Here is a 13,640-nt window from a genome sequence, read left to right as displayed (position 1 = left end):
CCGGCCCCTCCCCCCTTCCCCTCCCCCCCCCGACCCCTGTACAGCCCCCCCGGGGTGTGGGGGGGGGACCCCCGTGTATCATAGTGGGGGGTGGGGGGTGGGGGTCGCCCCCTCCCCTCCCCTCCCCCCCCCTCCCCCCGAGTGTTGTGTCCGTCGTTTTTGTGCTATTTTGAACAAATTAAAAAGACATTTTTTTGGAGTAAAAAAAAGAAAACAAAAAGACGTTTTTGGGGGGGTTTTGGGGAGGAGAAACTTTGAAGGGGGGAGAAGGGGGAAGCTCCAAAATCGCTGCGCCCCAAAAAACAGCCCTAAAACCCCCCCCAAAAAAACCCACATCCACCAACCCTGAAAATCCCAGCCCTGCACCCCGAAATCAGGGACTGAAACCCCAAAATCAGGGACTGAACCCCAAAATCAGGGTCTGAACCCCAAAATCAGGGACTGAACCCCAAAAACCTGACCCAAAAACCTGAAAATCAGGGACTGAAACCCCAAAATCAGGGACTGAACCCCAAAATCAGGGACTGAACCCCAAAGTCAGGGACTGAACCCCAAAATCAGGACTTGCACCCCGAAAAGCTGGCCCTGAACCCCCAAAATCAGAGTCTGAACCCCAAAAACCTGACTCAAAAACCTGAAAATGAGGCCCTGAACCCCAAAATCAGGACCTGCACCCTGAAAACCTGGCCCTGAAACCCCCAAATCAGGGTCTGAACCCCGAAAACCTGACCCAAAAACCTGGAAATCAGGCCCTGCACCCCAAAATCAGGACCCTGTATCCCAAAATCAGGACCTGCACCCCGAGAAGCCGGCCCTGAAACCCCAAAATCAGGGTCTATACCCCAAAATCACACCCCTGCACCCCAAATTCGGGGCCCTTCACCCCAAAATCAGGGCCTGAACCCCAAAATCAAGGCCCTGAACCCCAAAAATCAGGGCTAACGGCGTTGGGGGCGTGGTTTGGGGCGGTGGGCGGTGCTCAGGGGGGTTGGGGGCGTGGTTTGGGGCGGTGGGCGGTGCTCAGGGGGGTTGGGGGCGTGGTTTGGGGCGGTGGGCGGGGCTCGGGGTGGGGTTTGGGGCGTGGCCAGGAAGGGGGCGTGGTCCCAGCTCGGGGTCTCGTGACGGGGCAGCGCCCGCGGTGGGTCCGGGGAGGGGGGGGGGGGGCGATTTTGGGGACCCCAAAAAGGGGTCTGGGGGGGCCCAGGGGACCCCAAAGTGGGGCTGGGGGGGGGCGAGGGGACCCCAAAAGGGGTCTGAGAGGGGCGGGGACCCCAAAGTGGGGCTGGGGGGGCCGAGGGGACCCCAATTGGGGGGCTGAGGGGGGCTCTGGGGGGACCCCAGTGGGGGTTTGGGGGTCCGGGGGGGAGCCCGATGAGGGTCTGGGGGGGTCTGCGGGACCCCAAAAGGGGGTCTGGGGGTTTGGGGACCCCCATGAGAGGCTGGGGGGGGTCTGGGGGCCTCTGGGGACCTCAATGGGGGTCCTGGGGGGACCCTGAGGGGGGATCTGGGGGACCAAAGGGACCCTAAAAGGGGTCTGAGAGGTTTGGGGACCCCAAAGGGAGTCTGGGGGCAGCTCGATGAGGGTCTGGGGGGGGGCTCTCGGAACCCCCATGGGGGGCTGGGGGGAATCTGGGGGGCTGGGGGGGCTCTCGGGACCCCCATGGGGGGCTCGAGGGGGCTGGGGGGAATCTGGGGGGCTGGGGGGGCTCTCGGGACCCCCATGGGGGGCTTTGGGGGAAATCTGGGGGGCTGGGGTCTCTCTGGGGTCTCTCAGCGGGTTTGGGGTCTCTGGGGGGTCTCTGGGGGGGTCTCAGTGGCTCTGGGGTCTCTGTTGGGGTCTCTCAGTGGGTTTGGGGTCTCCGGGAGGTTTCTGTGGGGTCTCTGAGGGGTCTCAGGGGGGTCTCTCAGTGACTCTGGGGTGCCCGGGGGGGTCTCCGGGGGTCTCTCAGTGACTCTGTGGTCCCCGGGGGGTCCCAGGGGGTCCCAGGGGGTCTCTCAGTGACTCTGGGGTCCCCGGGGGGGTCCCAGGGGGTCTCCATGGATCCCCTCCGCTCCTGGCTGGGCCGGATCTCGGCCGAGCTCGACGCCGTCGTCGCCTTCTGGGAGCGACACTCGCACGACCCCGAGCACGGGTGAGACCCCCAGAGACCCCCAGAGACCCCCAGAGACCCCCAGAGACCCCCCTGGGACCTACCCGGGGGTCCGGGACCCCCAAATGACCCCCCCAAAATGCCCCCCCCCCTCCCCCAGCGGGTTCTTCTCGTGCCTGAGCCGCGACGGCTCCGTCTACGACGACACCAAGTTCGTGTGGCTGCAGGGCCGGCAGGTGGGACCCCAAACACCCCCCGGGACCCCAAACACACCCCAAACACCCCCTGGGACCCCCAAACACACCCCTGGGACCCCAAACAGCCCCTGGGGCCCCAAACACACCTCTGGGACCCCAAACACCCCCTGGGACCCTCAAACACCCCCCGGGACCCCAAACACCCCCTGGGACCCCCAACACCTCCTGGGACCCTCAAACACCTCCTGGGACCCCCAAACACCTCCTGGGACCCCAAACACTCCCCCTGGGACCCCAAACACCTCCTGGGACCCTCAAACACCTCCTGGGACCCCCAAACACCTCCTGGGACCCCCAAACACCCCCTGGGACCCCAAACACTCCCCCTGGGACCCCCAACAGCCCCCCTGGGACCCCAAACACCCCCGGGACCCCAAACACCCCCTGGGACCCCCAAACACACCCCTGGGACCCCAAACACCCCCCGGGACCCCAAACAGCCCCCGGGACCCCCAAACAGCCCCTGGGGCCCCAAACACACCCCCTGGGACCCCAAACACCTCCTGGGACCCCCAAACACTCCCCTGGGACCCCCAAACAGCCCCCGGGACCCCAAACACCCCCTAAACCTCCCCTGTGCCCCCCTTGACCCCCCTCATGCTCACCAGACCCCTCCTGACCCCCCCCTTAACCCCTCCTGACCCCCCTGACCCCCTGGTGACCCCCCCTGACCCCCCCATGCCCCCCTGACCCCCAAATGACCCCCTTTGACCCCCCTGGTGACCCTCCCTGAGCCCCCCTGACCCCCGTGGTAACCCCCTTTGACCCCCCCAGTGACCCCCCTGACCCCCTCGTGTCCCCCTAACCCCCCCGGTGACCCCCTTGACCCCCCCGGTGACCCCCCCGGTGACCCCCCTGCCCCCCCTGCCCCCCAGGTGTGGGTCTATTCCCGGCTCTACCGGACGGTGCCGCGGTTCCGGCGGCCGGAGCTGCTGGAGGCGGCCAGAGCAGGTGACCCCTGACCTCTGACCCCTGACGGACCACTGACCTCTGACCCCTGACTGACCACTGACCTCTGACCACTCACTGACCATTCAGTGACCTCTGACCCCTCACTGACCACTGACCATTGACTGACCACTGACCCCCCCAGTGGCCCCCCCACTGACCATTCACTGACCACTGACCCTGATTGACCACTGACCACTCACTGACCACTGACCCCCCAGTGATCCCCCCACTGACCATTCACTGACCAGTGACCCCCCAGTAACCCCCCGACCATTTGCTGACCACCGACCCCCCCCACTGACCACTGACCATTCACTGACCATTCACTGACCCCCCACTGACCATTCACTGACCATTCACTGACCCCCTCACTGACCATTCACTGACCCCCCCACTGACCATTCACTGACCATTCACTGACCCCCCCACTGACCATTCACTGACCACTGACCACTGACTGACCACTGACCACTGACTGACCATTCACTGACCATTCACTGACCCCCCCCACTGACCATTCACTGACCATTCACTGACCACTCACTGACCACTCACTGACCACTGCCCCCCCCCAATGGCCCCCTGTTGGTCACTGACCTCCCCAGTGACCACTGACCCCTCTCAATTAATTACCCCCAAATTAATTACTTCCAATTAATTACCCGTTAATTGCGCAGGGGGGCGGTTCCTGCAGCTCCACACTCCCCATTGACCCCGGAGCCCTCCCCAATTAACTAATTAGCGCTAATTGCGCAGGGGGGCGGTTCCTGCAGCTCCACACTGCCCCACTGACCCCGGACCCTTCCCCAATTAACTAATTCCCGGTTAATTACCCGCAGGGGGGCGGTTCCTGCAGCTGCACGCGCGGCCCCGGCCCGGCTCGTCCCCAATTAATTAATTAGCGTTAATTGCCCCCAGGGGGGCGGTTCCTGCAGCTCCACACTCCCCCACTGACCCCAGACCCTTCCCTAATTAACTAATTAGCTCTAATTACGCAGGGGGGCGGTTCCTGCAGCTGCACGCGCGTCCCCGGCCCGGCTCGTCCCTAATGAACTAATTAGCACTAATTACCCCCAGGGGGGCGGCTCCTGCAGCTCCACACTGCCCCGCTGACCCCGGAGCCCTCCCCAATTTACTAATTAGCTCTAATTACGGCAGGGGGGCGGTTCCTGCAGCTCCACGCTCCCCCATTGACCCCGGACCCTTCCCTAATGAACTAATTAGCTCTAATTACGCAGGAGGGCGGTTCCTGCAGCTGCACGCGCGGCCCCGGCCCGGCTCGTCCCTAATTAATTAATGAGCACTAATTACCCCCAGGGGGGCGGTTCCTGCAGCTGCACGCGCGGCCCCGGCCCGGCTCGTCCCTAATTAATTAATGAGCACTAATTGCCCCCAGGGGGGCGGTTCCTGCAGCTGCACGCGCGGCCCCGGCCCGGCTCGTCCCTAATTAATTAATGAGCACTAATTACCCCCAGGGGGGCGGTTCCTGCAGCTGCACGCGCGGCCCCGGCCCGGCTCGTCCCGCGCCTGTTTCTCGCTGTCCCGCGCGGGGCTCCCGCAGCGGCTCCAGCGCAGCTTCTACAGCGAAGCCTTTTGTGCCCTGGGGCTGCTCGAGCTGGGCCGGGCCGCGGGGGACCCCCAGTACACGGTGAGACCCCCCCCCTGACACCCCCAGTACACGGGGAGACCCCCGGGACCCCCCCTGACACCCCCAGTACACGGTGAGACCCCCCCCCCGAACACCCCCGGTACACGGTGAGACCCCCGGGACCCCCCTGACACCCCCAGTACACGGTGAAACCCCCGGGACCCCCCCTGACACCCCCTGGGACCCCCAGTACACGGTGAGACCCCCCCCCCCGAACACCCCCGGTACACGGTGAGACCCCCGGGACCCCCCCTGACACCCCTGGTACACGGGGAGACCCCCCCGAGCACCCACAGGGACCCCCGGTACACGGTGAGACCCCCCCCTGAGCACCCCCAGTACACGGGGAGACCCCCGGGACCCCCCGAACACCCCCAGGGACCCCCGGGCCTCAGGGGACCCCCAGTACATGGTGAGACCCCCGGGACCCCCCCGAACACCCCCAGTACACGGGGAGACCCCCCCCTGAACACCCCCTGGGACCCCCGGGACAGGGGGAGACCCCCCCCTGAACACCCCCCGGGACCCCCGGGCCGCGGGGGACCCCTGGTACACGGTGAGACCCCCCGGGACCCCCCTGGGACCCCCTGAACACCCCCAGAGACCCCCGGGACAGGGGGAGACCCCCTGACCCTCCCCCGGGACCCCCAGGACTGGGTGAGACCCCTGAGACCCCCAGAACCCACCCAGGACCCCCAAACTCTCCCAGGGACCCCCGGGACAGGAGGAGACCCCCAGAACCACCCCTGGGGCCCCCAAACTCTCCCAGGGACCCCCGGGACAGGGGGAGACCCCCTGACCTCCCCTGGGACCCCCAGGACTGGCTGAGACCCCCCCCAGGACCCCCCAGAATCCCTCCAACGACCTTGAGACCCCCCCCAGGGACCCCCAAACCCCCCCCCCCAGGGCCCCCCAATCCCCCCCCTGACCCCCCCGTGTCCCCCCCAGGAGTGGGGCCGCGAGTGGGCTCTGGCCGTGTGGGGGTGGGCCCGGGGGGCCCCCCTGGAGTTGGGGAGACCCCTTTTTTCGGGGACCCCCCCCCAGCAGGCGCTGGCGCAGCCCATGATGGTGCTCAAGGTGGGGCTGCAGCTCTGGGGGGCTCCGGGGGACCCCCACAGTGACCCCCAGGGCGAGGCCATGGCCGAGTGGGGGGCGAGGCACGTCCTGCTGCACCTCCAGGTACCCCCAAAACCCCCCCGGGACCCCCCAAAACCACCCCGGGACCCCCCAGAACAATCCCAGGACCCCTGGAAACACCCCCGGGACCCCCAAAACAACCCTGGGACCCCCTAAAACCGCTCTGGGACCCCCCAAAACCACCCTGGGATCCCCCAAAACCACCCTGGGACCCCCCAAAACCACCCTGGGACCCCCCCGAAAAACCCTGGGACCCCCCAAAACCACCCTGGGACCCCCCCGAAAAACCCTGGGACCCCCCAAAACCACCCTGGGACCCCCCAAAACTACCCCGGGACCCCCCAAACTACCCTGGGACCCCCCAAAACCCCCCCGGGACCCCCCAAACCACCCCGGGACCCCTCAGAACAACCCTGGGACCCCCAAAAACCACCCTGGGATCCCTCAAAACATCCCCTGGATCTCCCAAAACCACCCCAGGAACCCCCAAAACTACCCCGGGACCCCTGGAAACACCCCCGGGACCCCCAAAACAACCCTGGGACCCCCTAAAACCGCTCTGGGACCCCCCAAAACCACCCTGGGATCCCTCAAAACATCCCCTGGATCTCCCAAAACCATCTCGGGACCCCCCAAAACCACCCTGGGATCCCCCAAAACAACCCTGGGACCCCCAGAACAACCCTGGGACCACCTGAGACCCCCTAAGTCCCTCTCAATCCCCCCCCAGGACCCCCAAATCCCCCTCAACCCCCCCCCTAGGACCCCCAAATCTCCCCAATTTCCCCCCAAATCTCCCCCAGTTCCCCCCTAGGACCCCCAAATCTCCCCAATTTCCCCCCAAATCCCCCCCAAACCCCCCCAGGACCCCCAAATCCCCCCCAACACCACCCAGCACCCCCCCCCAGTCCCCCCCCAGGACCCCCAAATCTCCCCAATTTCCCCCCAAATCCCCTTCAAATCCCACCCAGGACTCCCAAATCCCCCCCAAACCCCATCCAGGACCCCCAAATCCCCCCCAAGTCTCCCCCCAAATCTCCCTCCAGGACCCCTAAATCCCCCCAGTCCCCACCCAGCACCCCCAAATCCCCCCAAAACCCCTCGAAACCCCACCCAGGACCCCCAAATCCCCCCCCAGCCCCCCCCTTGGGGGCTCTTTTTCCCAAGAGCCCCCCCCGGGACCCCCAAAATCGGGGGTTTTCCCCCCAAAATCGGGTGTTCCCCCCCCTAATTGGTGTGTCCCGTGTCCGTCCCATGTCCCCCCCCAAATTTGGGGTGTCCCCCCCCAGCGAGGGGACTCGGTGGTCCTGGAGAACGTGACCCCCGAGGGGGGGGAGCTCCCGGGGAGCCTCGGGCGCCTCATGAACCCCGGTAAGGGGGGGGGGGGACCCCAAATTTGGGAGCGGGGGGGGGGGGGATTTTAGGGGGGTGGGAACTCGATTTGGGGGGGGTGGACCCCGATTTTGGGGGGTGGATCCCAATTTGAGGTGGTGGGACCCCGATTTTAGGGGGGTTACCCTGATTTTTTGGGGGGTTGCCCTGTTTTTTCGGTGGGGGTGGACCACGATTTGGGGGGGGCGTTACCCAGATTTTGGGGGGGGTTACCCTGATTTTTGGGGGGGGTTACCTCGTTGTTTTGGGGGAGGAAAACATAGTTTGGGGGAGTGGACCCCAATTTTGGGGGGGTGGATCCTGATTTTGGGGGACGGATCCCAATTTGGGGAGGTGGGAACTCGATTTTGGAGGGGTTACCCTGATTTTTGGGGGGGGTTACCCTGATTTTTGGGGGGGGGGTTACCCTGATTTTGGGGGGGGGGTTACCCTGATTTTTGGGGGGGGTTACCCTGATTTTTGGGGGGGGGGTTACCCTGATTTTTTGGGGGGGGTTACCCTGATTTTTGGGGAGTAACTCTGTTTTTTTGTGGGAGGGAACATCGTTTGGGGGGGTGGGACTCAGATTTTGGGGGGGTTACCCTGATTTTTGGGGGGGTTACCCTGGTTATTTGGGGGGGGAACATCGTTTGGGGGGGAGTGGACCCCAATTTTGGGGGGGTGGAATCCAATTTGGGGGGTGGATCCCGATTTTGGGGGATGGATTCCAATTTGGGGGGGTGGGACCCAGATTTTGGGGGGTGAACCCCGATTTTTTTTGGGGGGGGACATCATTTTTGGGGGAGTTACCCTGATTTTGGGGGGGTTACCCTGATTTTGGGGGGGTTACCCTGATTTTTGGGGGGGTTACCCTGGGGTTTATTTTGGGGGGGGAACATCGTTTGGGGGGTGGACCCCCATTTGGGGGGTGGGACCCCCGATTTTGGGGGAGTGGATCCTAATTTGGGGGGGTGGGACCCCGATTTTTGGGGGGTTTACCCTGTTTTTTGGGGGGGGGGGAAACATTGTTTGGGGGGGTAGATCCCGATTTTGGGGGGGTGGATCCCAATTGGGGGGGGTGGGAACTCGATTTTGGGGAGGGTTACCTTGATTTTAGGGGGGGGCACATCATTTTTGGGGGGGGTTACCCTGATTTTTGGGGGGGTTACCCAGGGTTTTTTTTGGGGGGGGAACATCGTTTGGGGGGAGTGGACCCCAATTTTGGGGGGGCTGGATCCCAATTTGGGGGGTGGATCCCGATTTTGGGGGATGGATTCCAATTTGAGGGGGTGGGACCCCGATTTTGGGGGGTGAACCCCGATTTTTTTTTGGGGGGGGGACATCATTTTTGGGGGAGTTACCCTGATTTTGGGGGAGTTACCCTGATTTTTGGGGGGGTTACCCTGGGGTTTATTTTGGGGGGTAACATCGTTTGGGGGGGGTGGATCCCAATTTTGGGGGGTGGATCCCAATTTGGGGGGGGTGGGACCCCGATTTTGGGGGGATGGGACCCTGATTTTTTGGGGGGACACGTCATTTTTTGGGGGGTTACCCTGATTTTGGGGGGTTACCCCGATTTTTGGGAGGTTGACCCCTATTTTTGGAGGGTGGGGCATCATTTTGGGGGGGGACGACACCACTCCCGATTTTGGAACCCCAAATTTGGGGCGTTACCTTGATTTTGGGGGGGTGGAACCCCAAATTTTGGGGGGTGGATCCCAATTTGGGGGGGAGGGGGGTGGGAACTCGATTTGGGGGGGCTGGGAACCAATTTTTGGGGGGGGCTGGAACCCCAAATTTCAGGGATGGATCCCAATTTGCAAGGGTAGGAACTCAATTTGGGGGGGGGGTCACACCCCGATTTTTTGGGGGGGTCACCCCAATTTTTTGGGAGGATTACCCCAATTTTTTGGTGGAGTCACCCAAATTTTTTGGGAGGATTACCCCAATTTTTCAGGGGGCTCACCCCAATTTTTTGGGAGGATTACCCCAATTTTTTGGTGGAGTCACCCCAATTTTTTGGGAGGATTACCCCAATTTTTTGGGGGGGTCCCCCCGATTTTTTGGGGCCCGTCGAAGGGGAGACCCCCCAAATTCGGGCTCCTGCCCCTCCCAAATTTGTTTTTTTCTCCCCGATTTCTGGCTCCTGCTCCCCCCTGGGGGTTCCTGACCCCGGGTTCGGGGTGCTGACCCCCCCCAAATTTTGGGGTGCCCCCCAGGCCACGCCCTGGAGGCCGGGTGGCTCCTGCTGGAGTTCGCGGGGCGTCGGGGGGACCCCGAGTTGGGGGCTCGGGCCGTGGCCGCCCTGGTGGAGGGACCCCTGAAATGGGGGTGGGACCCCAGCACGGGGGGCTCTTCGCCTTCCTGGACGCCGACGGGCACTGCCCCACGCAGGTACCCCCAAAATCTACCCAAAAAACCCCAAATCCCTCCCAAAACACCCCCAAAAAAACCCCAAATCCCACCCAGAACACCCCCAAAACACCCCCAAAATTCCTCCAAAAAAAACCCAAATCCCACCCAGAACACCCCCAAAACACCCCCAAAAAAACCCCAAATCCCACCCAGAACACCCCCAAAACACCCTCAAAAGTTCCCCCCAAAAACCCCAAACCCCACCCAGAACACCCCCAAAATTCCCCCCCAAAAACCCAAAATCCCACCCAAAACACCCCAAAAGTTCCTCCAAAAACCACCAAAATCCCACCCAAAACACCCCCAAAAGTTCCCAAAAAAACCCAAAATCCCACCCAAAACACCCCCAAAAGTTCCCAAAAAAACCCAAAATCCCACCCAAAACACCCCCAAAAGTTCCCCAAAAAAACCAAAATCCCACCCAAAACACCCCCAAAAGTTCCCCCAAAAACCACCAAAATCCACCAAAACACCCCCAAAAAAACCCCAAAACACCCCCAAAATCCCACCCAAAACTTCCCCCCAAAAAACCAAAATCCCACCCAAAATTTACCAAAAAAAAACCCCCAAAATCCCACCCAAAACTTGCACAAGAAAAACCCAAATCCCATCCAAAACTTCCCAAAAAAAAATCCACAAAATCCCACCGAAATTTAACAAAAAAAAACCCCAAAATCCTACCCAGAACACCCCCAAAAGTTCCCCCCAAAACCCCCAAATCCCACCCAAAACTTCCCCAAAAATAAACCAAAAATCCCCCCCACCCAAATTCCCATTTCCCCCATTTTCCCCCATTTCCTCCCCATTTTTCCCCATTTTCCCCCCATGTTTTCCCCATTTTTTCCCCCATTTTCTCCCATTTTTTCCCCCTTCCCCCCATTTCCCCCCATTTTTCCCCATTTCCTCCCCATTTTTCCCCCATTTCCCATTTTTTTCCCCCCAAATTTTCCCAAATTCCCAGTTTCCCCCCATTCCCAGCTGGAGTGGCCCAGGAACCTCTGAGGGTCCCATTTCCCCCATTTTTTCCCCCATTTCCCCCCCGTTTTTCCCATTTTTCCCCATTTCCCCCCATGTTTTCCCCATTTCCCCCCATTTTTCCCCATTTTCCCCCCATTTTTTCTCCATTTCCTCCCCCTTTTCCCCCCATTTCCTATTTTTTTCACCCCGAATTTTCACAAATTCCCGGTTTTTTCCCCCCAGTCCCAGCTGGAGTGGCCCAGGAACCTCTGTGGGGTCTCATTTCCCCCCATTTTTTCCCCATTTCCCCCCCATTTTTCCCCATTTCCCCCCCCATTTTTCCCCCCCATTTTTCCCCATTTCCTCCCCATTTTCCCCCATTTCCCGGGTTTTTCCCCCCGGATTTTCCGGAATTCCCGTTTTTCCCAGCTGGAGTGGGCCATGAAGCTGTGGTGGCCCCACGCCGAGGCCATGGTTGCCCTCCTGGCCGCCCACCAGTTCCGGCCCCGGCCCAGTTTGATCGACCAGTTCCTGACGGTCGCCCAGTTCACCTTCGACAAGGTTGGGGGGGGAACGAGGGGGGTCTTGGGGGGTCGTTGGGGGGTCCTTGAGGGTCCCTGGGGGTGTTGGGGGTCATTGGGGGGGTAATTGGGGGGGTTCTGGGGGGCTTGGGGGGATCGTTGGGGGGTCCTGGGGGAGCCTGGAGGGGTCGGGGGGGGTCATTGGGGGGTCCCTGGGGGGGCTTGGGGGGGGTCGTTGGGGGATCCCGGGGGGGTTCTGGGCGTCCTTGAGAGTCCCGGGGGAGGGTTCTGGGGGTCATTGGGGGGTCCTGGGGGGGTTTGAGGGGGTCATTGGGGGGTCCTGGAGGGGTCGGGGGGGGTCCTTGAGGGTCCCTGGGGGGCTTGGGGGGGTCATTGGGGGATCCCGGAGGGGTCGTGAGGGGTCCTTGAGGGTCCCGGGGGGGTTCTGGGGGGTCCCTGGGGGGGTCCTGGGGGGTTTGAGGGGGTCGTTGGGAGGTCCCGGGGGCTTGGGGAGGGTCATTGGGGGGTCCCTGGGGGGGTCCTGGGGGGTTTGAGGGGGTCATTGGGGGGTCCTGGAGGGGTCGTGAGGGGTCCTTGAGGGTCCCTGGGGGGTTCTGGGGGTCATTGGAGGGGTCCTGGGGGGGCTTGAGGGGGTCATTGTGGGGTCCTGGAGGGGTCGTGAGGGGGTCCTTGAGGGTCCCTGGGGGGCTTGGGGGGGTCGTTGGGGGACCCCCGGGGGGGTTCTGGGGGTCCTTGAGGGTCCCGGGGGGTTCTGGGCGTCCCTGGGGAGGTCCGGGGGGCCTTGGGGGGGTCGTTGGGCAGTCCTGGGGGTCCTTGGGGGGGTCGGGGGGGGTCACTGGGGGGTCCTGGGGAGGTCCGGGGGGGCTTGGGGGTGGTCATTGGGGGGTCCCTGGGGCGCTTGGGGGGGTCGTTGGGGGATCCCGGGGGGGTCGTGAGGGGTCCTTGAGGGTCCCTGGAGGGCTTGGGGGGGTCCCTGTGGGGTTTCGGGGGGTCATTGAGGGGATCCCAATTTGGGGGGGGGGGGGTCGCTACTGGGGGTGGTGAGGGGGGGCTCTTCCATTCTCCCATAGTGGGGGGGGGGGTCCCCCGGGGGTCTCCCGCCCACCGGGATCCCCGAGGAGGGCATGGGGGGGGGGGTTGGGGGTGGTCTCAAGCCCCCCCAAAATCCTCCCCCCCCCTCAGTTCCGTGACCCCGAACACGGCGAGTGGTTCGGGTACCTCAACCGGGACGGCACCGTCGCTCTCACCATCAAGGGGGGGCCCTACAAAGGTGGGTCTGGGGGCTTCAGGATGGGGGGGGGTGGGGGCGGGGGGTCACTGGTGTTAACTGGGAGCCACTGGGGGACACTGGGATGGTGTTTCCCTCCCCCCTCCCCTCCCTTTCCCAGGGTGTTTCCACGTGGCGCGGGCGCTGCTGATGTGCGAGGAGCTGCTGGGGGCCATCCTGGAGCGGGAGGAAGGGGCTGAGGACCTCCCAAAATAACCCCCCCCACCCGCGTCCGTCCGTCTGTCCATCCCATCCCCGGGGGGAGGGCCCTGCCCCGTTTCCAACATGGCGGCGCCCGTTGGGGGCTTCATGACGTCACTTCCGCCCTTACCCTCCTGGGGCTTTTCTCATTTCCTCCAATAAACCCCCCCGGTTTAACGCGTGTCCCCCCAAATAACCCCTCGTCCCCCCCAAATAAACCTCCTGTGCCCCCCAATAACCCCCCGTGTCCGTCTGTCCATCCCCGGGGGAGGGCCCTGCCCGCTTCCAACATGGCGCCGACATTGACTTCAAACGTCACTTCCGCCCTTCCTCTGCCCGGGCTATTCCCTCCTCATCTTCCCCATCGATAATCCCGTGTCCCCCCCAAAATAAATTCGATAATCCCCCCCCAAATAACCCCTCCGTTTCCTTCAATAACTCCCATGTCCGTCTGTCCATCCCCAGGGGGCGGAATCGCGCCCTGCCCTCACCCAAAATGGCGCCTGCATTGACTTCAAACGTCACTTCCGCCCATCCTCTGCCCTGGTTATTCCTTCATCCTTTTCATCAATAATCCCGTGTCCCCCCAAAAATAAATTCCCCCAAAAATAAATTCGATAATCCCCCCCAAATAACCCCCTCGTCCCCCTCAATAACCCCCGTGTCCGTCTGTCCATCTCCTTGGGGGGAAGAAATCGCACCCTGCCCTCACCCAACATGGCGCCTGCATTGACTTCAAACGTCACTTCCGCCCATCCTCTACCCTGGCTATTTCTTCATCCTCCTCATCAATAATCCCGTGTC

The 13,640-nt window shown here is 62.9% G+C and overlaps 1 protein-coding gene and 1 long non-coding RNA gene across 2 annotated transcripts; one reads left to right on the top strand and one right to left on the bottom strand.

The window, feature by feature from the left end:
- Window positions 1-1,090: 1,090 nt before the first annotated feature.
- Window positions 1,091-13,355, top strand: RENBP (renin binding protein). Its single transcript, XM_051776473.1, is given in 12 exon segments — window positions 1,091-1,138; window positions 2,029-2,132; window positions 2,251-2,326; window positions 3,223-3,298; window positions 4,774-4,946; window positions 5,895-6,125; window positions 7,373-7,454; window positions 9,674-9,793; window positions 9,796-9,848; window positions 11,256-11,387; window positions 12,551-12,638; window positions 12,757-13,355. Coding segments are annotated over 11 exon segments (1,221 nt in total). The 5' UTR covers window positions 1,091-1,138; window positions 2,029-2,037; the 3' UTR covers window positions 12,852-13,355.
- LOC127465942 (uncharacterized) lies at window positions 3,363-3,780 on the bottom strand. The gene is made up of 3 exons (XR_007902480.1): window positions 3,753-3,780; window positions 3,641-3,665; window positions 3,363-3,389 (listed from the first exon to the last, which is right to left on the bottom strand). It is a non-coding gene; the product is annotated as an uncharacterized LOC127465942 (long non-coding RNA).
- Window positions 13,356-13,640: the final 285 nt, after the last annotated feature.

This window comes from Manacus candei, unplaced genomic scaffold, assembly GCF_025592945.1.
Source record: "Manacus candei isolate 608988 ecotype Guabito, Panama unplaced genomic scaffold, ASM2559294v1 h1tg000539l, whole genome shotgun sequence".
NCBI classification, from domain to species: Eukaryota; Metazoa; Chordata; class Aves; order Passeriformes; family Pipridae; genus Manacus; species Manacus candei.
Note: the sequence above shows the minus strand (reverse complement) of the source record. Positions and strands in the feature narration are given on the sequence as shown.